Here is a 26,435-nt window from a genome sequence, read left to right on the forward strand (position 1 = left end):
TGGGGAGAAGGCCCTGGAGAGCAGCTGTCTCTGGGGGAACGGAGATCACACAGTCAGACCAGCCAGAGGAAAGGATTTCGCTTCCACCATTCCTTTGGAGCCTTTACTGGAAACAAGTAGTTAAGGAGAAAGGGCTGAGGCCCAGTTCCACATTTCACTTGCAAAACATCTGTCTCATCTTTCCCCGATGAATTGCTATGGAGTTTGTGGTCAGTAACATCTTCTGAGTTTATTATCAACCTTCATTTTGACGTTTTTCTCCTCCGTATTAAAGATTGGAAAGGACAAGCCGGTGGCTTCTTCTTTCCAAAGATGCAGATTGCGGCCACTTGTTGTCTTCTTTCTCTTTATCTGACCTGACTGCATTTGTAGAAGTTCTGTGCACTTTGCTAAGCAGGAAGACCAGACACCAGGAACTCAGAGATGTTAGGTATCCCCCAGACTGCCTGAGAACAGGGTGATATGTGCTGCTCAACAAAACCAAATGGGTTTGTGGTGGGCCAAGGATTTAGGCATTTAGAAGGTATCTTTATGCAGCTTGAGTGGGGCGTAATCCATTGCTGAGATTATAGAACTTGATCATAATACACAGAGACCAGAAATAATGAGGAAAAGGAGGCCAGCAGACAAAACATGCCCAATTTCTCCAGGAAACATAGCCGTTTATAGCAAGCAAGTTGCATTTTCTTTTGTTTTCCTTTCTGTCTGTTCACCCTCATAAACTGAGAGTTGTTGAAGGATTGCCTTGAAGAGGGAGAGAGTGGATTTTTTTCTGAGTCACTTGAAAGGGCAGAACTGGGTAAAGTTTACAGGAAAACAGAAATTTTTCCTGATATTAGAAAGAACTTCAACTTCCTAACTAGTGTTTTTTGGCAGTGAGTGGTCTTTTTACAAGAGGATGAGTTATCTGGTGCAGACATTAAATACCCGCAGAGGCCATAAAGAAGTGTTATCACAGTGCCAGGCTGCAAGATGTTTGTCATGGTTTACAACAAGATAAGGAGCTAGGGGCCGGCCTCGTGGCCAAGTGGCTAAGTTCGCGTGCTCCGCTTCAGCGGCCCAGAGTTTCACCATTTCAGATCCTGGGTGCAGACCTAGCGCTGGTTACCAAGCCATGCTGAGGTGGCATCCCACATGGCAGAGCCAGAAGGATCTACAGCTAGAATATACAACTGTGTACTGGGGGCTTTGGGGAGAAGAAGAAAGAGGAAAAAAAAGAAGGTTGGCAACAGATGTTAGCGCAGGTGTCAATCTTTAAAAAAAAAAAAAAATGATGAACTTGCACCAGAAAGTAAATCGATTATGTTACTAAACAACTATGTTGCTGAGCACACTAAACTGACATACTTTTCATAGCGAGACTTTCTCAGTGAAGGACGTGGTGTGTTGATTTACATTCTGGCATGTGATCCACCAACCACACTTTAAGTCACGTTCCTGCATTGGCTACAACTAGATACCGTAAAGTTCGCTTCGATTCCTGAAATTCTCTGATTCTAAAAGCCAAGACTCCTGGAAGAAGTTCTTTTATGAGCTCTTCTTTGTTCTACGTGTGATATGTGACTGTAGGAGCCAGCTTGCTCAGGGAGAATTGGGTTTAGACTTCTAGGATTCTTGGCTCAGCATGCTATGGGAACCTTCCTGACACACACGTCTCCTGCCTCTTCCCTTTCCAGTGGTGTATGGCTGGCAAGTGTATCACAGTGGGGAAGAAACCAGAGAGCATCCCCGGAGGCTGGGGCCGCTGGTCACCCTGGTCCCACTGTTCCAGGACCTGTGGGGCGGGAGCCCAGAGTGCCGAGAGGCTCTGCAACAGTCCTGAGTAAGTCCAGCCAAATGTGGTTCCTTTCCTTCCACAAGCGCTGGGAGCCCAGTCTTGGATAGCATGACATCAGAGGCCCCAAGCCTGCCGAGGGAAATTAAGCGGGTTCCCAAAGACAGAAGGGAACCCAAAGATTCATAGAGGACTAAAAAACAGTAGTTCTGTTTTGTTTTCTTTCATTTTGGCTAGCATGGATTCTTACTGGAACTTGGATAGGTAAGCGAATTCCATCATTTGGAGAAATAAGCAAATTTCTTTGAACAGTACAATCTGTGTGAAAGCCCCTAGGAGACTGAACGTTAAATCCTTCTAGATAACCCTACTCTAGAGTGAGAGATTAGTTATACCCAATCTTGCTGATAAGTTATCGCTTTCTTTCAGTCATAATGAATGTAAGATTTTATAAAAATATTTTTCTTCCCTTAGGTAACTAATAAAATAGCTAGGCACATTTTTCAAGGGTAATTATTTTTAATGTTTTAGATAAGGCTTTTGTAAACCTTAGAGTTCCATATTAGCCTGTTAAGAATTTGATAGACATTATTTTACAAATGGCTTTCAATTGTTTAGTCAAATTTTTTAATTTTTTCATATATTAAATTTGTATAATGATATTATATATGAGTTAAATTTAAATTCCCTTGCTTTCCAAATATATATTACATTCTTAGTTTCATCATTTCCTGGTATACTAGTTCCTAAGTACAATTTTTAAAAAGTGTACATATGATGCCTCCTTTATGTGGAAAATGCATTAAGTTTCTTTTACCTAACTTACATTAGTCTGCATTGCAGTGTGAAAGTCACATTCTTTTAAAAGGCAAGTGATAAACATGATTACAATTTTCTCAGTATCTCAGTTCCAAATCTTACATCTCCTTTTTATTAATAAATATATTTATTACTATATGTATACGTGCATGTATATATATACTATATATAATAAATTTCTTCTGTGGTTCAATACATTAATATCTATAAAGAGTTTAACACAATACCTACCTCATAAAATTGTCGGTAAATGGTAGTTGTTGTCATAGTTATTATATTTTATCATTTACTACACATATAAGTATACAGCTGGGGAATTTGGACAAAATTGTTTTTAAATCTTACCCTTTGATAAAAGTTCCTTTTGTTTAAATATTAGGTTTCTGTGATTTCAAAAATTTAAAACCAAGAATTTCCTATACTTTATTTTTACGGAAAATCTTTATTTTATAGTTTACGTCAATGTGATCAGAAAAGTGATTTCCATTTTAGAGATTGAGTAATGTAGGTGATTTGCTCTGGGGCCTATTTTCAATGCTGTGTATCAGCCACCACCCATCCATAGCCTTCTCAGGAGGATGGTCAGTGACTTGTGGTTATCAGAAAAGGGCCATCCTTGTTGAGGAACTGAAGAATGATTCTCTAACTTGGCTTCAGGCGGAAAACAGTCTAACTCCCATCTCAGGGGCCACAATTTGTCATAGAGTCTCCTCAGGTAGTGACCATGTCTGATCTCAGTAGCTGGTTTTCTTAAGTTTGTTGAGAACAATGCCAATGGAAACACAATGACAGATTCAGGTCATTGCATGATCAACTGACCTTCAGACTGCATCCTTGATGTTGGTCAGCTCTCTAGTGAGAACCCAGCAGCGCTTGGCTCACAAAAGCCTCTCAGAAATAATAAAAATCAGAGTGGAAATAAATGAAATAGAGACTAAAATGACAATAGAAAAGATCAATGAAACTAAGAGCTGGTTCCTTGAAAAGATAAAGAAAATTGCAAAACTTTTGGTAGAGTCACTAATAAAAAAAAAGAGAGAAGCCTCAACTAAATAAAATTAGAAATGAAAGAGGAGAAATTACAATGGATAGCACAGAAATACAAAGGATTATAAGAGAATACGATGAAAAGCTATATGCTAACAAATTAGATAACCTAGGAGAAATGAATAAATTCTTAGACTCATACAACCTTCCAGAAGTGAATCAAGAAGAAATACAGAATCTGAATAGACTGATCACCAGTGAGAAGATTGAAATAGTAATCAAGTATCTTCCAAAAAACAAAAGCCCAGGACCAGACAGTTTCTCTGGTGAATGCTACCAAACATTCAAAGATTTAATACCTGTCCTTCTCAAACTCTTCCAAAACATTGAAGAGAAGATGACACTTCCTAACTCATTTTATGAGGCCAACATAACCCTGATACCAAAATCAGAAAAGGACAACACACAAAAAAGAAAATTACAGGTCAATGTCATTGATGGACATAGATGCAAAAATCCTCAACAAAATGTTAGCAAATCGAATACAACAACACATTAAAAGGATCATACTCCGCAATCAAGTGGGATTTATTTCAGGGACAAAAGGTGTGCATGTATCTTTTCAAATTAGTGTCTTTGTATTCTTCGGATATATACCCAGAAGTGTAATTTCTGGGTCATATGGTAGTTCTATTTTTAATTTTTTGAGGAACTTTCATACTATTTTCCTTAGTGGCTGCATCAATTTACATTTTTACCAACAGTGCAGGAGGGTTTCCTTTTTTCCGCATCCTCTCCGGCACTTATTATTTTTTGTCTTTTTGATAACAGCCATTCTGACAGGTGTGAGGTGGTATTTCATTGTGGTTTTGATTTGCATTTCCTTGATAATTAGCCATGTTGAGCATCTTTTGATGTGTCTCTTGGCCATCTGTATGTCGTCTTTGGAAAAATGTCTATTCAGGTCCTCTGCCCATTTTTTAATTGGATTGTCTGTTTTTCTGATGTTGAGTTCTCTGAGTTCTTTATGTATTTTGGATATTAACCCTTTATCTGATGTATCATTTGCAAATATCTTCTCCCATTCAGGAAGTTGCCTTTTCCTTTTATTGGTGGTTTCCTTCGCTGTGCAAAAGCTTTATAGTTTGATATAGTCCATTTGTTTATTTTTTGCTTTGTTGCCCTTGCCTGAGGAAATTGTTAGCCTTTAAGGAAACAGCAAGAACAGCTTGTGTGTTTCATCTGTAGACCAAAGTTTGGAGGGAAGTACTGCACTGGAGAGAGAAAACGCTATCGCTTGTGCAACGTCCACCCGTGTCGCCCAGATACACCGACGTTTCGGCAGCTGCAGTGCAGCGAGTTTGACACCGTTCCCTACAAAAATGCATTCTACCACTGGTTTCCAGTTTTTAGTTCGGGTAAGGAGCTATAACAGTATATTCCAGATCTAGGGCCATAGCCATTGTCAGAAAGCATTTATTATGGCAGGGACCTGTGATATCCTGCAAAGTTCAACAAAAAGAGAATTATACCATCAGGAGTTTTATATTTTAGAAGGTGGAAACACTGACCTGGTTAAGTTGATCGGTAAATGTTAAAGGCTGAATATGTCCAAGTCTATGCTGAGCTCTGTGGGAGGTAAAAGAGAAGTTTATCAAACATGGCAGCTCACTTCGAAACAGCTAAGATGCAACTATGATAACAGGGCATGTAAGAATTTAACATCTAATTACTGATGAAAGTGCTTGTTGATGAGCATGTGAAACTGACTGTAATTTTGGCAGAAATTCAGAAAAGAAGGTCATTGCGGGTTTGGAATAATTTCAAAGAAGCCTTCCAAGGAAACAGTTGATGATTCTTAAGCATGAGTAGTCTTTCTAATGGAAAACAGAAAAGAAAAGGCATTCCAAAATAGAGCCAGTCATTCCAAGTGGGAGGAGAAAAGCACAAGGGAAGATGGTAGGAATGCCTTCATCAGAATTGCAGGTGGGCCAGCCCAGTGGTGTAGTGGTTAAGTTCACATGCTCTGCTTCTGTGGCCCAGGGTTCATGGTTCAGATCCTGGGTGCAGACATACACATCGCTGATCAAGCCATGCTGTGGCAGTGTCCCACATACAAAATAGAGGAAGATTGGCACAGATGGTAGCTCAGCAACAATCTTCCTCAAGCAAAAAGAGGAAGGTTGGCAACAGATGTTAGCTCAGGGCCAAGCTTTCCTCAAAAGAAAAAGAAATGCATGAGAGACAGCTCTGGGCCATAAATCAACATTGCATGTATACCAGGCAGTATAAGAAGGGTAAAAAGTAAAAGGAAGCATGTGAAGGATGCGCATTAGGGGATGGGAACATAACTGAGTTGGAGAATGTAACAGCAGCCTTGGCAATACTGCCCCTGAATCAGGACCAGTTATACGTTCTCTTCTGAAAATGACGTAGAATCATTAATCATTAGCTATAAATTGACATAAAAAAAATCTGTGCTATTGTTGCTATTTGAGTGGAGAATGAAACAGAAAAGATTTTCCTGAGCTAAGGAGATTTGAGACAAGGTAGTAAAAAATAACCAAGCAAATTTTTCTTGATTTTTAAGTTTCTGAAATTCCAATGTGATAGGACATAAGAGGGATCGTAGATGTCGGCCAGTGAATGAAAATTACATGCTTGAACTGTTAGAAAAATGATATAATCTATTGCTTTTGAAAGAAAGACCCTATAGTGCTTTGTCCACTTTGGTCCCCAGAATACCCTGATGGCTATTGGTTGTCATGGGCAACGTCGCCTCCTTGCCCCCCATTGTTTAGCATCATTCATGCTCTAAGAGAGTGAGTCATTTGATTATCGGTGCAATTTAACTTTCTGAGCCTGGCATTTGAATATAGGAAAACTCATGTATGTACTCATGTGGAGTCCAAAAAAAAACTAATGATGAAATTACATCCAGTTGGTACTATCTATATCTATATTCTGGACATTCATTATTTTGTTGAAACTATCTGGGTCAGTGGTTCTATGGACTCTAAATGAATAGCCTTCTAGAACTAAGGTAGCATAGCTGCCCCAGTGGTATGACAGGTGCTTAGTTTGGGGATCCCTTGACCAGATGTAGGGTTGGACTCAAGTGCGAACTCTGATGGCTTGAGTAGCTGGACTTGGAATAAAAAGATTTGGTTCAGCTTGGATTTTCATTTATTTATGAGCATTTATCACATGCCTACTTTCTGCCTGGCATAGCAATAGATACTATAGAAATGAGAGTTATAGAAGTAGACAGAAAGTTGATATCCGGGACAGAGACTCTCGGATACTCATGATGACCATTGACAACTAAGACCATCCGTTGCCTCTCCTGCCTCCTTCTGCAGAGCCCTGTCTCATAGGTCAACCTAATGACATACCCAGAGCACCATGAAAACATTGGCCAGTGGAGAGGACAGGGAAGCAGGACTTTGTAAGGTTCAGTCTCATAAAATGCTTAAATAGCCCCAGACCTTCAATTTACAATAGCTGCTTTCAAAAACAGAGTTCTTTCTGGCCTTGGGCACACCTATAGATCATAGGTATGTAAGCTCTTGGAGAGGCACAGTGGTGGGTCTGTGCTGTTGTTGTTGCCACAAAGATTATTTACTAGATATTCCTAAGACTCCATAGACCACTGTGTATACTCAACACTTATACTTATATTCAACAGACCTTTGTGTTTCTTACATGCAGTCTACTTCAGTTAGCTTGTCTAACCTTGAAGTATGTGCTAGTTCTATACTACAGAGGCAAGATGGAGAGAAGTCTTGAAATTAGGGCCTCTCTTCATGGAGATGTGTCATGATTATCACCGGAGAAAGGAGACCTTTCCAGCTTTCTTGTTTGAGAGCCAAGACATTATTTTAGAAGGGAATATATATTTCTTATAAAAAAATGCAAGTGTGCATAATAGAATGAAATAAAATAAATTCTTCTTATCCCACCACACTTAACTTGTTCCTCAGAGGCAACCATTGTTAATAGGTTTTCATTTGCACACAAATGGAGTCATACTTTGCCAAATCTACAACTTTCTTGACTCACTGAGTAGAAGATCATGGCATTAGGGCTTACCTCATTCCTTTCAGTTACTATACAGCCTTGCATTATGTAAATGCAATTTAATTGACTTGTCCATTTCTCTCTCGATAAATATTTAATTGCTGCCATGAACATCCTTGACTTCTGTCACTGAGGTCAGTGTTCATTTTTGTGACTCACTGAGTTGATGATCTTTCAAGATCAAAATGATCTCTTTGCCACTTGGTCCAAAAGTTTCTCCCTAACAGTGTTGATTGCTCTCATGTCTGTTAATTAGTAAACAGAGGTTAAGAGCCTTTTCTGGGTGTAATGTTCTGCTAGTATTCATTGGGAAAGGTTAATGGTACTAACTACCACATTAAACAACCACTCTATGTCAGACACCTCATCAGAAGTTTTAATATTTTGTCCTCTAACAGTCTCCTCTGTGCAGGCCAGAGACCGAGAAGGCTTTGGGCAAGATATAAGAGTCAGGGCTGGGATTTGCATCCCTGTGGCTCTAACTGCAAAGCTTGTGTGAAGGAGAGTCCCCCAGGCTGTCCTTATTTCCACCTCTACCACGCTTTTGAGTCCCCACCAGCGCGTGTCATGACTCCTCCCTCTCGCACTATCTGGCCGGTAGTAGCTGATCAATGCACGAATGAGTTGAGTGCCCTTGAGGTCACTGCAGTTTGTTTGAGGAGCTTGTGAAACCCATAGTCTTGGAACTGTAGGGCTGAGAGGACCTCGGTAGTCATTGTATGAGTGGAACGTCTTTGAACCTGGTCCACGGTCAGAGTAAAGGACAGTCAGGGAGCCTACTATTGGCCTAGCAGGGTCTAGAATTCTTTAGGCTAAACTGACAAGACAGCAGTTGTTTAGAATAGAGTAAAACAAAGTATGAATTGAGTACAGAATTGATTAGAAATGGCATAATGGTATATGTAATCTGAAGAAGAGGGTATTTCAGGAAAGATTTGTGTGGAGGGGGTGCATAAAGAGAATTGAGCCAGCACTACAAAATACGTGTCTTCTGCCTACTGTGTGAGAAGACTGAAACGTAGAAGCACAGCGTGTGGGGGCAACTGCAAGGACCTTTAGAATTCGTGGAGTTTGTGATAAGGAGGTGAAAACAACAGCCATAACGACTACCATTTGTAAGCACTTCGTGTATACCAGGCACCATGCTGAGTGCTGACATTCGATCTCTGTCTTAATCCTCACAATTACCCTGCAAGGTGAGTATTATTATCCCCATTTTTCAGATGAGGAGATTGAGTCAAAAAAGTTAAGTAACTTTCTCAAGGTAATATTAAATTTTCATCACCTAAAACTTTTACATCTGCTTTCTGCAGAAGTAAGTGCCTCCAGAGGCTGGTGATTCTCACCGTATTTGTGTCCCATGAGAGAATATTAAATCAGAGTCCGGTTGGTATTCTATCACGTTTGCTCCTCAGATATGATCCACAAATAAATACGTTGCCTAATAACGTGAGTGGTTACTTTAAAGATCTCATCAAAGACACTTGGTTTTTATTAAAGAAAATTCTGTGCCTGTTGATTATGGGTTAGTAGTGTGGGCTCTAAGCTAAATTACCAAGTTTGGCTCTGCCACTCACACTATGAGATCTTGGGAAACTTAATCTTCTATGCCTAAATTTTCTCATCTATTAAATGGGGATAATGAAAGAACTAACATCATAGAGTGCTTGTGATTGTTAAAATGAGATAAGATAACCACTGCAGAACACAACAAGATCTGGGAAATAATGTTCGAAAAGTATGTTGGCTGTTATTTTAACAAACAAAATTCCTTTTAACGCACTATATAAACAAGACTAGCAAAAGTCTCTGGCTAATTTTATCCTTTAGGGAGTGAGTCAAACAGCACAAGCCCAGAGGGAGTAAAACTAAGGCAAACATTGGAACTTCACCATTCTGGAATCCAATGCAATGCTTGCCGTTGGATGGGGCTTTACTTGCTAAGAGGACCCAGTTATGCAACCCTGAGAGTTTGTGCCTTCTTAAATTTTACACCCTACACACCTCTAGACCCAGCCCTTCCCCACAGGCTGGAACAAATAATTACTTTAGAAAATCTCCGGAATTCTTCAGGGCTGCTTTTCCTTTTTCTTTATGTGTCCAAATACAAAATCCCAAATCCAAATTCTGAAGCTCAAATCAAAGTCTTATTTAAAAGTGTTTCCCCTGCCTCCATCCTTCTCCTTGATTGCCCAATGTTTCATGAAATGATTCCCTGGAGTCAGCACACCTGGATGGATGTTCTCGTCAATGGGAGAGCAGAATTGCTCCCAGGTGGCTCCTTCTAAGTACCTCTATTCCAGTTCAGGCAGTGACAGAGCTAATCATGCCGCCAGCGATGAAGATTTACAACAATCCAAATGGTACCTTGTCCCCAGAGTCTTCTGGCCCTTTTCCAATGGCACTGTGTGCAGTGATCTCCCCAACTCATCTTGACTTTGTTCATTTTCTCAGACAGCTTATCCCCTGCACCTTATATCAAATACGTTAGTCTTCTTTATTTGCTTTACTTTTCTCCTTTAAGATTTGAACAGGTGCTTTTGACCTCTGTCTCAAGTTCGTCCAGAGTTTCAGTGTTTGGAGATTTTAGTTATATTAGTGTTTTTTAGTTCTTAGTTATATTTGTGTGTTTTACACTTTTATTTCCTTACCACATGGATCATTGCATCCTTGGGCAGCCATAGGTAGAGTTGTGCACTCTGCCTTTGCTTTTGGTGTCCATCCACATGCAGATGGGTCCATGGCAAATGGCCTCATGGCTGGTCTCATTGAACCCTCATTGGTCACATCACCGAGAAACTAATAGCCCTTCTCCAATAAACAGGCCCAGAAGAGATCCCAAAAGGACTTTTCTGAAAACAGTGCTCTCAAGTTTTTCACTTAAAGAAAACAACATATAACATTCAAAAGAAAATTAGTATTTGAATTCCTATTATCTGTATTACCTATTAAAATTTTTAAGGCAATTTGTGTCTTAAAAGTTACCTATCTTTCTGGGTTACACTAAGTACCTATGTACCTATGTGCTATCTTCATTTACAAGGGAATGGAAAATTGAACCTTAAAATGGATTCAAAGTAGGACCCAGCATGATAGGATGGGCCGCTATGATAAGCAGGTTGGCTCCAGCTTTGGCAAAAACGTAGATCCTTTGTTTGTGGTTGTACATCTGTGTCCAAGGGCTTTTTGAACTTGAGGAGAATAAAGGAGAATATTTGTTGGGGGTGGGGTTATGGTAGTGGCGGTGGTGTTAGTAGTGATCTGGTCCCATAGGAGGGGCCCACCTCTCCCCTGGAGGTCTACTTACTTTGCTGCATGCAATGGGCAGGTGTCATGCTTGCCTTCAGTCCTGCATCACTGGTTGCCATTACTTATTTTCTAGGTTAACCCCAGATGTTCAGTGCCATATGTTTAGAAGCACAATTCAGTGTTGGATTGAAAGTTCTCACCATTTGTAACAAAAGGCATAGCATTTCAAAGCAACCTCCCCAATTTAGTTTGTTGTAAAACTATTTAACTGAGAAAAGAGAAAAGCCTGAGTTTCAGCATGTGTCACAGAAAGGTAAAAGATGGGAATCACCCAATTAAATGACACTTAAGGGGTCATACATACAAAAGAATACTGGGGGACGGGTGCTGAGCTAAAAAGCTAACTTGCAAGGATTTCTCTCTTTTTCACTTCAGCACATCCTTGTGAGCTCTACTGCCGACCCATAGATGGCCAGTTTTCCGAGAAAATGCTGGATGCTGTCATTGATGGTACCCCTTGCTTTGAAGGTGGCAACAGCAGAAATGTCTGTATTAATGGCATATGTAAGGTATTGGGTATGTTTCCTTAATCTACAACCTTATAAAATCATGACTTTCATTAATGCAGCAAGTCAGATGTTTTAACCTTTGCTTTCATATGTGGTCTGGGCTTTATACATGGCCTGTGAGCAAGACTTCTCAGTGTTCACCAAAGTCACAGTTTTGAACTGAATCGTTTTTCCCCCTGCTGTAGTCTTTATTCCTCGATCGGTTGATGAGCTCTGTGATATTATTTTAGGCACGGAGTGGGGTCAAATTGAAGAAGAACCAAATAAAAGGAGGAATTATTAGGAAAGGACAACCCAGATTATTTCAGTGGTGTTAAATTATTCATTAGTTACCTGCCAACAGAGTAGTTAAATTTGAGCAAAAACTGAAATTAATGATAGTTTGTATAGTGTTTTTCACAAGGAATTTTTACACTTAATTCTCCGTTGATTCCCAACATGACCTTAGGAAGGGAACGGCATGACAGGTAGTTGTAAACCAGGTCTTCTGATTTCTATTTAACTTTTCCACACTGACTCCATTGATCAATTCTGCCTTTATGTAAATTACTTAGGCCTGATTTGTTAATGCTTTTATGTGTAAACCATTGAAGACATCCTTCCCATTGCTTGCAGTCTATTTTGCAAGGAACTGATGAACACGGTTTGTGATCCAACACCCAAGCAGAAATCTCAGTTTAAAGAGAAGGTGTTTTAATCAGTGAAAGAAAAACTGTATAGAAACTATATAATTAATTATTAGTAAACTATGAGTAAAGCATGATTGTTTAGCACTCTGGCTATAGAATATGAATGCAATACCATTATTTACTAGCTGTATAATCCTGTACATCTTTGTAAGATTCAGTTTTCTTTTATAAAATTGGGATATTAGTGTATCTTTCTAGGTGCGGTTGTCAAAAAGATTAAATAAGGTCGCATATGTTAAGCTCTTAACGGAGCCCCTGGCACACACAAACTCTTAATAAGTTTTATTTGTTTTTGCAAATATTTATCATAATTTCTTTTCCACTGGACCAAATTGCCCCTGTGAAAAGTTCCTGCCCATAAATGTTCAGCGTCCTGGGAACGTGCATGTGTTACCTTGAAGTTGCCTGTTGATTTATTCCAGCAGTGACCACAGCACAGGAGGCAGCGTGATGATTCCCAGGAATGAATGAGCTAACAGCAAACCATAATCAGACGCTAAATTTGAAAGAGCTCAGGCAAAATTCTCTTTCGCACTCACTAATTACCCTTGTAACTACAAAGAACCAAAAATAATTAATATATTTTAGGTTAGATCGGTTCCCCAGAGTGGGAAAAGTTAATTCAGGCCCACAGAGCCATATTGCTGTCGAAAGTGGTCGTTCTCAGGCCTGGCTGCCTGTTAGAATCACCTGGAGAGCTTTTAAAAACTACAGACTGACGTATGGGCTGTGTCTCAAACCTATTAATTCAGAATCTCTGGGATTTGGGCTCTGGGCATTGATGTTTATAAAACTCCCCAGGCGATTGCCATATGCAGCTAGAACTGAGAACTTCAGTCACTGAGAAATGAATGTGGTGCTAAAATTATCTTTTAGACCCGGACACCTTTGCATCCATAGAGAAAGAAGCTCTAGCTTGTGATGGAAGACACAAGTATTTTGAACAAAACATTAGGGGTCTTGGGTGCCTCTTGAAACCAATTAAATCAACTTCATAGAATAAACCATATTCTCTCAGCATGCCTTCCTCTTTCTGGAAACTAGTTAAGATCTTTTAGAAGATGTAATTGCCCACTTTCCATCTATACTACGCTGAGCTAAGATGGTAAGCGGACAAAAGTTGTGTCAAATCAAATTTACCTTAATAGCCTAAATACGATATATCTTCCAAAGATTAAAGTTGCAATTATTTTCAACTTTGTTAGCCTTCTTATTCATTGACTACAGTTTTTCTGAAGTTAAATGACCAGTGTATTGAAATAAAAAGAAAAAAAATGTATACAGTTTTTGTCTAATCCATTCTTTGTGGATATGAAAATATGTTTGCTTATATTCATATAAGTATTCATTGTATTTGCTTATGTTCATATATTCAGCTGTCTATTTTGAAATTATGATATTTGCCAACATTTTGGCATAGTAGATTCATTGTCAGGGAAATTATCACGCCCTGATCAGAACTGAATTTGTGCTAGGAGGTAACTGTCTGTGCCCCTCCCGCAATGTTTTTTAACTTATACTGAAGTCCTGAGCTTGCTTTTCAAAGATGCAAATGTGAACTGACTTTTCAGGATGTCTCCCATTTTTAATCATAAATATGACATGGAATAAGCTTTTAAATATATGAGCAGGTATTCCCACCCTCCTCCAAACTTTCCCAGCTCTGCAGTCTTACCTCCTGTCTTAGGACAGTCTGCTAATCTTCCAGCTCCCTCAGTCCTTTCTCCTGATAACCAGTTCTTGGACTTTCAGTTCCTTCCCTCTTCCCTTTACTCCAAGTCAGTGTAGCTTTGACTTAATTTCCTTCCCACCCAGCCTAGATGCCCCCATCTATCACATCTGCTGTCCTCTAGACTTCTTCTCTTACCCTTCCATCAACGTCTCACCGCAGGACCCTGGTTCTGGGTCAACCCAACCACAACCCTTTTTTGATCTTATGATCAGCCTACTGTACACTTCCTAAAATAAAAATTCAGCTTGGTGAATTTGTGCCCTTACGACGTCAACGTCTTCAGTTGACTTTGAAGCTGAGTCCTGAACCTTACCTGACAATCTTCCTACCTGTCCTAAGTCGGCTGCCTCTCTCATCCTTTTGGAAACTGTCCTGAACCTTCTTTGTTCCCTCTCAAGGCCATTTTGGCCATCTCAGTGATATGCTGAACACCTTCAAATCAGTTTCTTTTTGGGCCAGATCTTTCCTCTTGGCCCTCAAAGCTATGGTGAGGAAAACATCATTGCTACTGTCCCAAATGACAGTATCACTTACCTCTTCTTTTCGGCTAAGCAAAGCTCTACTCTATCCTCACATTTACCATTTCATTGACTGGCAATGAATCTCATCTTAAAAATGGTGTCCTTCCAGTCTCTACCTTTGCCAAGGGACTGTAGAAAAAAATGATGACATTCCAGGTGGATTAGATCATGGCACCAGTTGGTATTTTAGTTCTCAGTCACTTGAGAATTTACAAAGTGAAACAATGTTAACTCAGAAGCAAAAAATGAGAATTAGTAAGAATATACATTACTTATTCACTCATGTACAGCTACAGGCCTGGTGAAAGACTAGGACCTGATTTCTCTAAGTAATACTCAAGGTAGTGTGTCAAGAACTAATGATATGCTTCTGTTCAGGAGAGGAAATAATCAAAAGAATAAAAAGGCAACCTATAGAATGGGAGAAAATATTTGTAAACCATATTTATGATAATGGGCTAATATCCAAAATGTATAAGAAACTCCTATAACTCAATAGCAGAAAAACAAATAACCAGATTAAAAAATGAGCAAAGGACTTGAATAGACATTTCTCTGAAGAAGACAAATAGCCAACAGATATATGAAAAGATGCTCAACATCATTAAACATTGGAGAAATACAAATCAAACCCACATTCAGATATTGCCTCACACCTATTAGGATGGCTATGATCAAAAAAACAAAAGTGTTGGCAAAGGTATGGAGAAATTGGAACCCTTGTATACTGTTGGTGGGAATGTGCAATGGTGCAGCTGCTGTGGAAAACAGTATGAAGGTTCCTCAGAAAATTAAAAATCCAACTACCGCATGACCCACAAATCCCACTTCTGAGTACATTTCTGAAAGAATTGAAATCAGGATCTTGAAGAGATATCTATACTCCCCTGTTCATTGCGGTGTTATTTACAATAGCCAACATATGGAAACAACCCAAATGTCCATGAACAAATGAATAGCTAAAGAAAATGTGGTATATGCATACCGTGGAATGTTATTCAACTTTAAAAAAGAGGGAAATCTTGCCAGTTGTGACAACATAGAAGAGCAGGGACGACATTATGTTAAGTGAAAGAAGCCAATCATGGAAGGACAAATGCTGCATATTTATACTTGTATGAGAATCTAAAATGGTCAAAATCATAGAGGCAGAGAATAGAATGGTTGCCAAGGGCTGAGGGGAGGGAACAATAGAGAGAGCTATTGAATGATTAGAGAGTTTTAGTGTGAGATGAGTAAGTCCTGGAGATCTGCTGTACAGCATAGTGCCTATGGTTAACAATACTGTTATTGTGCGCTTAAAAATGTGTTAAGATGGTAGATCTCATCTTAAGTGTTCTTACGTAACAAACACAAAAAGAGGGACACAAGGAGGTAATGGATATGTCTATTACCTTGATTGTGGTCATGGTTTCACAGGTGTCTGTGTAAGTCCAATCTCATCAAGTTGTACACGTTAAATATGTACAGTATTTTGTATATCAGCTATACCTCAATAAAGCTGCTTTTTAAAGAAAGAAAGGATGATATCATGGGAAATTAAAGTGGTTTTCTTTTTTTTTTCAAAACTGCTTCCCCATGAGGTGCTGTCTGGCATCATAAGAGTCACATCAGAGGAGAGCCATGCTGGCACCGTTGTCCACATTTGGTAGCAGTAGCAGAGCCACCTCTTCAGTGCTTTCTGCTGAAGGCAGAAAGACAATCTTGTCGTGGGCCCTGTTGCCAGAGAACATTGCATAAAAGAGGAGAGTGACATTTGTTTATTTCCCTTGAGAGCCACTATGTTTGATGAGTGACAAGGACTGGCTGGTGCCTTCATGGGCCTTCTGTTATATACTTCATTCAGTGTTGATTGTACTGTGTGCGGCTGATGGCGGAAGCAATGGGGTGAAGTCTCCATAAGAACTCATTTAATATGCTGTGGGACAGCCTAATGGGGACGTGTGTGCCTTCTTCCCCAGCCCCGTATGCAGGCAAATATTACTAGAGAAGAAAGGCGGGCTCAAGGAATTTGTTTTTCTAGCTTTCTTTCCTTTATTCTTCACATTTTTTATCTATCCCCTTTTGATAGAGATTTTTAAAAACACTTTCAAATTAATATGTCTCAGAGCAAGTTTCCCTGGCTCATTCCAAAGCAGTGAAGGAATGAAGGTCACTGGGAATATAATTTGTAAAGGTCAGCTTATTAGAGGATGCTCAAGCTTGACATAAACATATCACTGGAGAAAGTTTGGCATTTTACTCATAACGGCTGAAGGCACGCATCCAGGCAATTTCTTTTCTTTCTGTTGTGATTAGCATGATTAAGTTGTTTTTCTTTTTTTAATCTCTTAGCACTTTTTTTTTCCCCCAAATGGATCAAGTAGCATAGTCTTTGGACCTAAAGGAAATTAGAGATGATTAACCTGAGGAATGGAGCTGTTTTCTGTCAATGGACATTCATTCTCTATTTAGCTCATGGAAGGTATATTTAAAGGGAACTGTTCTTCCCTTCAGTAGATTTGAGGTGGCTTTAAAATAAGAAAGGAAGTTATCTTTGAGAGAGAAAAAAAAAATACCTGGCCACAACTCTTCCCGAACAGGAAAGAAAAATATGATTAATAGAATATGATGTCATTTGCCCTTTTTCTTTTACTACTGAAATGTGATGAGGAGCACAGGCCTTGGAAGAAGGCAGGCAACAGAGAAGCTCAGTTGAAACTCACGTTTCATGACTTTCAACCTAAGAGTCATGATTCTTTGGTATCTGATGCTACAGAACACCCAAGCTTAATTGCTCTCCTTTTCCAGAATTGGAATTTTAGTGTGGGAAAGACTTGGTCATATTGATGACTGAGGGGAAGGAAGCCCTTGGAAGGGAGAGATGATGATTCAGGAAGACCAATGGACAGAACACTGGGAAGGGATCAGGTCCAGAGCACAGGAGCAAGATTAGGTCTTGGCTCAGAGACAGAACAGCCAGTTCTTCCTCTGCAGCTGGAGGGAAAGTCAGGATGGCTGAGACACGGCTAAGTGTGAAGTTCAGTAGGGGCTGGGTTATGGGAGGCTCTGAAGGGTCTGATGATGGATCTGCAGGTCATAGATTTCATCCCTCATGGACAGGAGTAGTGTCAGCATTAAGCTTGCTTTTCTCTGATGGCTGCTGATTCACCTGCTGTCCTCAGACAGAAAACAGAGAGAATAATCCCAGTGAGGAATATAAAGGGGTTGAACAACCAAATTTTTGGTGGAGTAATTACATCACCCCTGAGAGATCTCACTAGAGAGGAGGGGGCATGAGGTTTTCACATCTGAAAGGGACTTGATGCTCCATCAACTCTGCTTCCAAGACATTTCCATAATTAAATTTTTGGAACTGTGTTCAATTTTACCTCTGACTAATGAGAAATTGGAGACCCACTCAGTGTGTACCTTGTTCTCCTTTAAGCAAGTATTTTCGTTACAATCATTGGTGGATGCTTTGGTTATTCCTCTGGTTGCCACTAGGAAAGGAAACATTTGTTTTTATATTTGCCCCCAGCCTGAGTGTCATCAAGAGCAAAGGGGGAAAAGAGAAGTCAGAAGTCCAAGGCAGGTGTGGCGTCTCCTGCCTGTGTCATTCATTCATCCTCAACCTCTCTTCCTTGCAGATGGTCGGCTGTGACTATGAGATCGATTCCAACGCCACGGAGGATCGCTGTGGTGTGTGCCTTGGGGACGGCTCTGCCTGCCAGACTGTGAGGAAGATGTTTAAACAGAAAGAAGGATCTGGTAACAAACAAATAAATAATTGAAGTGACAGGGGACTGAGAATGGAGGGCAAGATTGATTATTTTCTTAAGCAGATTGTGACTTTCAAAGAATTCAAAGTGGAATATAGCCTTCACTACAAAAGGATAAGGGCTCCTTGGCAGTTTTAGGAGAGGGGTTGATTGCTAACCAATTACAGGAAGCATCAGATTGAACTGGATAGAGGTCTACATTGGCCTGGTGGCTGCCCACGGGAACAGGCGTAAGAGTGTGATCCCTGGAAGAGGATCACACTGAAGGCCCGTGGCATAGGAATGGACTGAGAAGTGGGGGAGAGAAGAGCTCAAAAGCTGGCTGAGAAGGATGAAGACACAAGGGCACATTCTCTAAGTGAGGGCAGAGAAGCCAGCAGTGGGTGTAAAGGCAGAAGAATCAGGGTGTACCTTCAGGACTAAAGGAGAGGTAAGGCAGGATTGCTTCAGCTAGCTTTTCTTCCCAATTTCTCCCTGTAATGGGGGGTCCCACCTAGTGGTCCCTTATGGCTCTCCAGGTGGCTTCTGCCACCTAACACCCACCTCCTTACCCACACTCTACTATTCCTTTCCCATGATTACCTTTTTGAGGTTTTTCCTTTGTGCAGCTTTGAGCTACTGATAATCCTCAGGGAGTGGAGAGTCCACCCTCACCCAAATCAGCTATGACTCCTGCAGATTTGTCTCCAGTTAAAATAGTTCTCGTGGTCCCTTGGTGCCAGCAAGGAGCTGTAGATGTAGTCATCACTTGCGGCTCCTTTGGGGAGGTGGGGTCACCTTAATTCTCTGGATTCCAAAGAGATGCAGGTACTGGGAGGCGGGAGTCCAGTGTGCACACTGAGGTAGGGCCTGAGGGGTGACGCCTCAGGTAGGTGAGGTAGGGTGAGGGGCACAGGAAGTGATAGGGGCCCTTCCAGATATACTGGGGCACTGTTTTCCTGGGTTCTGGCAAAGCAGCATCTCTGTCCTAAATATGCTTACCAGCCAGGACGAGTTACTACATATGATCCTGAGAACATCAGGTATGTTGATTAAATGACCTATTTTTCCCTAGTACACGTAACAGTGGGTAATCTAAATTTGTTTAATTTCCATCCCTATTGTTTGATCTTTGACTATTCAATTTATAAGGTTAAACTATAAAATGGAATGCTTGCTCTGCCCTTTAGAATTTTCACTAGAGGATTATATTTCATGTCCTTGATTAATAGCTTTATTATGCCTTAAACATATCCTTTGCATTACTCATTAGGGATGTGAGTGATAACCTAGTATGCCTAAAGCTTATGATCATGCATCCGATGATAGTTAATGTTTATTCAGTCTTTACAAAGGTATTACGTAAATATTTTCTGTTATTTAGATGTGACCTTATTTACTTGAATTACAAAGTCACACTTAAAATCACATTTCTACATTTACCCTCAGTTTTATTTATCTGTGGCGATTCGTATCTTTGGCATCAAATATGCTGTACTCCTAACATTATGGTAACTCCTTTGAAAAGCAGAGTTTTCATTTTCAGATCTCTACCACTTAGTCTTTTAAGCTCTTAGGAAATCGGCCTTTAGTTCTGGGTCCTTGTCTCTGCTCTGGTTCCCGGGGGTTAAAGAAAAGGGACCAAAAGCGTCTTGAGCCTCCCTCCCACCCCCATGCCTGCCTCAGAAATCTCAGTACCTTTGGCCACACACCCACCACTGAGCATTTGGCATCCCTCATGCCTTTGTGTTTTCAGTTCTTTCTCCCATCTGCTGCCTAGAGGGCTTCTGGTGGCTCTTGGCACCCAGTGAGTGGTGTCAGCCTTAGACTGTTTGTTCCCTGACAGGTTCCTCAAAGTCCTCTGGCACCACCAGCCCCAGCACAATGGGGACATCCAGCGAGTGCTCACTCTAGACTCTGCAGCACCCAGTTAGGTGGTCTGTGTTCCACACACCCACGGGGCATTCACTGGGTCCCGCCTCTGCTTCGTGCCATTGTAAAGACCCAGGCTTCTACCACCCACCATGTGAATGAGGCCAAGAAGTGATGCAAAAATTTGTGAAATGAAGTAGGCCAATTAATGTGAGGGCCAAAGTCAAAAGAGGGAACTTACTTCCTCTCCTCGAAGACACCTGATATATAGTTGTTTTCTGTACTTATTTCTGTGCTATCTTGTATCACTGCCTTATTTCGCCTTATGTTTTATTCTTTTTCTCTACTGCAATTATAAATGAGGGTTGATTTGTCTTTTAGGCTTTGTCTTCACCCTGCCCAACCCCAAATCAGCAAACATGGTCTATATATATAGTAGGTATTCAATAAGCACTCATTTTTCTTAAGGTTGATTCCACATTCCTTTGAAAATAAAGGACACCAAATCATTAACTGTTCTACAGTTATGTTGATGGAACATCTGTCAGACATTTTTTCTCCTTGATGTCCTGCCACTGGTTTAGCTGTAATGTCAAGTCTTTTGTAGTATGAATATTGTTACAATATTGTAATTGTAATATTGTAAACCCCAAATTGTAATATTAAGTTTGGGTCACTTTCTGATTCTTTGAGATCAAGATTATGTTTTCCTACTTCTGCTAATGCTAGTGGAAGTGGCTCACGTTTACTGGGGAAGATAGGAGAAGAGTGATTTGCTGAATGAAGATATTCTTCATTTTTATTACTTTGGAGATATTCTAACCAACCCTGTCAACCTTCCCTTTAACACAGAGTAAATATCTCAATAACTCTCCACCCCTACAACCTTTTAATATGATTCTCATTTCTGTAAATAAGACCCATGAGGATGAGACATTCAAGGGGATTTTTTTCATCTGTGTTCTACCAACCTCATTTTTTCATTCAAAACACTATCTTAGGAGTTGGTTGGCAACCCCTGGTCAGAGGTTTGTAGATTTTCCATCTAGCTGTGTGATGCGGCATAGATTTCTTCCTCTCTTGGGAACTCAGTTTCCTAATTTTCTAGATAAAGAGGTTGGTAGCCATTCCCTTCCATCTAAGTATCCATTAACAGTGGATTGGTTAAATAAATGGGTTTATGTCATTTTTGCAATTGTTGAAAGGCTCAAAAAATATGGAAAGATTTGTAAGATATATTAAATTTAAAAAGCAATAATTAGAATACTACCTAGGGCACGATCCCACTTTAAAAAATTATGTGTATGTGTGCTTATACACGCAAAGAAAGATTTTGGAAGAGAATCCAAGAAACTTATAACTAATTATCTTTGGGCCATAAGACTGGGGTGGAGGAAAATGGAAACTGTTACTTTTTATTTTACACTCCTCTCTGCTGTGGGCTTTTATTTGCGCACAAAGGAGTCTGGTAGATATGTTATCATGGTTCTTTTTAACTCCGAGTCACCATAAATTTATCCTTTGACTTTGACTTCTTTCTAGGTATTCTTTTGCAAATGTATATTACAAATATGTATTACTTTTGTTCATAGTTAAATCTCCCTTGGTTTACATCTTCTGTCTACAAACTCTTCAAAAGCAGCTCTTATATTCACTGAAAGCTTTTATTTTAAATTTGATGTACCTCCCCTTTCAATTTGCAGAATCTGCCCATGATAAATATTTCTAACTTTGGATTTTCTCTCTTAAGTGAAAGGTAAAAAGCAAACTCTTTTAGTTTTTTTTTTCCATGTAGTTCTCATTGTTTTGTTCTTTGCTTGTTTTTAAACAAGGGATAAGGTGATTACTATAATACGTAATGCCAGTTAATTTTCCTGCATAAGTCCTGATATGAGAAGGCATGCGACATCCTAAGTCAGAAAATGCCTCTGGGTAGCAACACTCCAAAGGCATTTTTAAGAACTGCATTGGCCTCAGTTACATGTGATAAATATTTTTCCTGAGCTAGTTATAAATGAGTAGTTTTAATCAACTGCCTCAGGCAAGTGTGCGAGGGCCAAATGGAATTTAATCAAGTACTGCAAGACCTACATTTTGGTTCTTCTGGATGGGAGCTGGCAGTTTGAAAAATGGGGCTGAGGCTGTGGTCTATACCCAGCTTCTGAGCAAATCACTCCCGCTGGCCAGCCCTAGGTTTTAGCTCCCAGGACCCCATGCTACTTTAGTGTCTGAGGGAGAGGGAGGAGTCAGGGCACTTTCGAGTGACAGAGATGTGGGTTTGCTTGTCAGGCCAAAAAACCTAGTGTACAGCCAGTGGAAAATGACTGGGGTGATCAGGGTCTTAAAACCAGGTTTTATATGGAAAGGTTAAAGAAACAAAGAATGTTGAGCTTAGAAAAGGGCGAAATGATCAAATATCTGCTCTGGGAGGGAGGTCAGACATCACCTCATTCAAGCCCCTTCATTGATGAACATTGCAAAAGCTCATTTGCAAGCCAGCCCTGATGGCCTAGTGGTTAAACTTCAGCACTTTCACCACTTGGTGGCCTGGGTTCACTTCCTCGTCGTAGAACCACAACACTCATCTGTCAGTTGCCATGCTGTGGTGGTAGCTCACATTAAAGAACTAGAAGGACTTACAGCAAGGATATACAACCAGGCACCGGGGTTTAGGGGTGGAAAAAAAAAGAGGAGGATTGGCAACAGATGTTAGCTCAGGGCGAATAGTTCCCTACAAAAAAAAGAAGACCTCCAGGTGATTCTAAGAAAAGAAAAAGAGCTTATTTGCAACAATGCAGAAACTAGAACTCGAGAAGTGTTCTGACTCCCGTGCCCCAGGACTTCTTTGACAATGCCATCCCCAAAGTCTAGCTTCTTTTCATTCTGTCCCTTTTCTGAGGTGATGGTTCTTATGAAGCACAAATAGGATGAATGCATAAAGTGCTTAGCATAGAGTCTGGCAAAGAGAGGAGACCACTATGTGTTAATTCCTTTTCTCCCCACTATGTCTCCTACCACAACAACCAGTAAGCAAGGATATGTCTGTACCTAGAACTAATCATCGTTTTTAAGTGGATGTCCTCTGTATTTTGTCAGAAGGTTGAATTAGAACACATGAGAGTAAAATATAAGTTCATATTTCAGCAAAATATAAGAAAAAAACCTTTTCTAATGAATAGAATTGTCCAGCAATATAAAAAGCTGTGCTCAGAGCTGAGTTTCTCTTCACAAGCTGTATTCAAGAGCTCCAGGTGGCAATAGTTCTAAGATTCGCTCCAGGATTCTCTTAAGGCATTTAAGTTACGATTAAATTACTTCTAAATTTGCCTTGAACTTGCCGGCAATGAGGATAAGCAAAAGATGTATCCAGTGCAATGTCTACGAAGATTAATCTGATTGCAGCAACAATAGGGAAGCAGAAATGCTATTGAGAAACTAGCTAGGGGCTGTAAAATTTTAAACTACCAATATAAAATTATAGAAAACTAAATGCTGGATCAACTACAAAAGCATTTGAGTCCAGTCTGCATTTATATCACCTCTCCTTACGAAACTGTTTACATCCTGAGTCCTGATCAAGTCCTGAGAATTCTGCTCTTGACCAAGGTCTTTAAACTTCCCCCTAATTGGTGCTTCTACCAGTCCCAGTGACCACCCAGGAGGAAGGCAAGGGGACTAAATGATGAGGATGCTGGGAAGAGGGTGAACCATGGGTCAGAAATAGATTGTGTTCGGCTCAGCTCTCATGCCTCTTTCATTATTCTATCTTCTCTCCTTAGGTTATGTTGACATTGGTCTAATTCCAAAAGGAGCAAGGGACATACGGATAATGGAGGTTGAGGGAGCTGGAAACTTCCTGGCCATCAGGAGTGAAGACCCTGAAAAATATTACCTCAATGGAGGATTTATTATTCAGTGGAATGGGAACTACAAGCTAGCAGGGACCATCTTTCAGTATGACAGGAAAGGAGACCTGGAGAAACTGATAGCCACAGGTCCCACCAATGAGTCAGTATGGATCCAGGTAATGCAGAAGGGAGGAAACTGCTGACATGTCTATTAGTTAGGATCTTTCTAATTTTCTTTTCCAAGGTATTTGCCAGGGAACAATTATTAAGAATCCTTAAAACTTCTTTTAGCAAGGAACAAGGTGGAAAGCAAGATATTAGTTTGTGTATTAATCCTTTATTGCCTAGAAATTGTTGAAAGCCTCATAATAAAATGTCAGGGGCCCTAAAACCATCCATTTGGAGGTTTGAGTTCAGTTTATAGTATGGTTGACACAGGCTGTTTATTTGAGGGTGATTGTTCCTCAGGTGTAGAAAGAATGCTATTAGTCTATGTCAGTGTGACATGAATTTCCAAGTAGCTTTTGTTGGGGAAGTGGGAAAATTCCCCCATTTTCCTTAAGGTTCTTATGGCATTGGGGTAGTGATTTGGGACTTCAAAGGGGAGGAAGAGAACTCAGATGGAAATGGAAAAGCCACGTTTGGTAAATAGAACTTGGATAAGAGCGGGCTTAGCAAGAATCCTCCCAGTCTACCCATAGCCAGACTGGGTTATGGTGATGGCCTGTCCTGGGGACAGGCCGTTATTTTAAATTTCTTTTAGGGAGTTAGAAGGAGAAAGTCAAATATTCTTCCTGAGTCTTCTGAGTCTTTATTTTCTTCAGCTCAAAATAATCCACATACCAGCATGGTGCATCTTGGGGTGACCTGCCCTGAACCCCATCACTTTCCAGCAGTGGTGAGGATCTTACATGGGTCTTTCACCTGTTATTATGTGATTTTCCTTGGGAAAAAGATTTGACTTTGTGAAACTCTTGGAGGAGAGAGGGGTTAGGGTGTAGGATGTGCTCCTCAAAGGCATGTGTAATTTGTGTTTCATGTTGACAGAGAACTACAGAAAAGGAATGGAATAATTATACCAGTAGAGGCAAAGCAGGTTGGGGATGACAGATGGGCCAAGAGAGAGTCAGATCTAACCACACTCAGAAGTTAGAGGGGGATCAAAGCTTGACAGCTATGATCCATAAATGTCAAGAGGCCTTACATCTTTCCTGCCCACATGAGAGAGGATTATTACGTATGGGAACCTGCAATCCTGTGCAGCAACCAATCCTCCACCTCTAAGTTTAAGATGAATTCATTTTAAACGTGTGGCAAGTAGGTTGCCTGTAGAAGAGGGGTGTGAGGGGAAGATCTCAAGAGTAGTATGCCTTGGCCAAAACCCATGACTATTTTTATCCCAGAACTATCCACTTTAAAGGAACTAATCAGCCCAGGAGCTAGAGAAGAGCATCATAAAGTAACAACAACAATAAAATTTAATGTTTATTGGGTGCCAACTACATGCCAAGCACTGTTATAATCATATGCTGTTACATTTATTTATTTGTTTAACACTCATAACAACCCTATTGGTCATACTATGATCCTCACTTTGTAGGAGGGAAAGTAAGGCACAAAGAGATTAAGTAATTACCCATGATTGCAAAGTTAGTAAAGTACACGAAGGCACAAGGTGACCTACCAGCCTATTGTTGGAAAGGACGCTCCTCGCCATTCCCCCAAAGTAATTTGCATATGATTAGACTACCCATGATTTCCCATGGGAATTCAGTCAAGCAATAACAGAATGGAGGAGATTAGAGATAGATAGAGATGTAAGTAGACGTATAGGTGCAAGTCGAGGCAGAGGTGGAGATGCGTCCATTTAATGGCACTGGTTCCAATGCATGCCTCCATAGCTACTTTAACACGGTGGACATTATATGGTATTTTTACAGGACTGTGGTTTGCAGTATCAAGTCATGAAAGAGTTTGACATGACTCCTTTCTTGCCTTTTAGCTTCTATTCCAGGTGACTAACCCTGGCATCAAGTATGAGTACACCATCCGGAAAGATGGCCTTGACAATGATGTGGAGAAGCTGGTGTACTTCTGGCAGTATGGCCACTGGACAGAGTGCAGTGTGACGTGTGGGACAGGTGAGAAACAGCTTCTCTCACTAGGAACCCATGTCAGCATCAGAATAGGCCATGGAGGCAGTCTAAGCCCGTGGTTTGCCTTGTGGGTCTGCAGGGTCCCACAGAGATGGCCCAGAGGCCTCTGTGGGGAATGAATGTGTGGTCGTGTTCTAAAGAGAGAGGCAGTTTTTCTTTTGTCAGCTTTATATACTGGCATTCAGAAAGGTTTTGTTTGAAGAAGGGGTTACATGTCTTTTAAAAAGCAAAACCAAAAGAGTTAAAGATGACTGCTCTGGTCGAGGACCTGAGGACCACAAAAGTCAAGCAACTGGCCCAAAGGCAGACTGTAAATCATGGCCGAATCCAAACCATAACCAGCCTCCTGATTCCCAGCCCGGAGTTCTTTCTCTGTGTCCAGTTTGCCAATTTTTCATA

General features: G+C 40.4%; 1 protein-coding gene across 2 annotated transcripts in view; it reads left to right on the plus strand.

Annotated features, from left to right (window-relative positions):
- Nucleotides 1–26,435, plus strand: part of ADAMTS12 (ADAM metallopeptidase with thrombospondin type 1 motif 12) — a 314,281-nt gene that overhangs the window by 208,819 nt on the left and 79,027 nt on the right. For both annotated transcript variants that reach the window (XM_014831237.3, XM_044779442.2), the window contains exons 11-16: nt 1,677–1,822; nt 4,829–4,998; nt 11,345–11,478; nt 18,050–18,170; nt 23,812–24,056; nt 25,883–26,021. In XM_014831237.3, coding sequence (XP_014686723.3) covers nt 1,677–1,822; nt 4,829–4,998; nt 11,345–11,478; nt 18,050–18,170; nt 23,812–24,056; nt 25,883–26,021 — 955 coding nt within the window. The remainder of the gene's footprint in view (nt 1–1,676; nt 1,823–4,828; nt 4,999–11,344; nt 11,479–18,049; nt 18,171–23,811; nt 24,057–25,882; nt 26,022–26,435) is intronic.

This window comes from Equus asinus, chromosome 10 (assembly GCF_041296235.1).
Source record: "Equus asinus isolate D_3611 breed Donkey chromosome 10, EquAss-T2T_v2, whole genome shotgun sequence".
Lineage (NCBI taxonomy): Eukaryota > Metazoa > Chordata > Mammalia > Perissodactyla > Equidae > Equus > Equus asinus.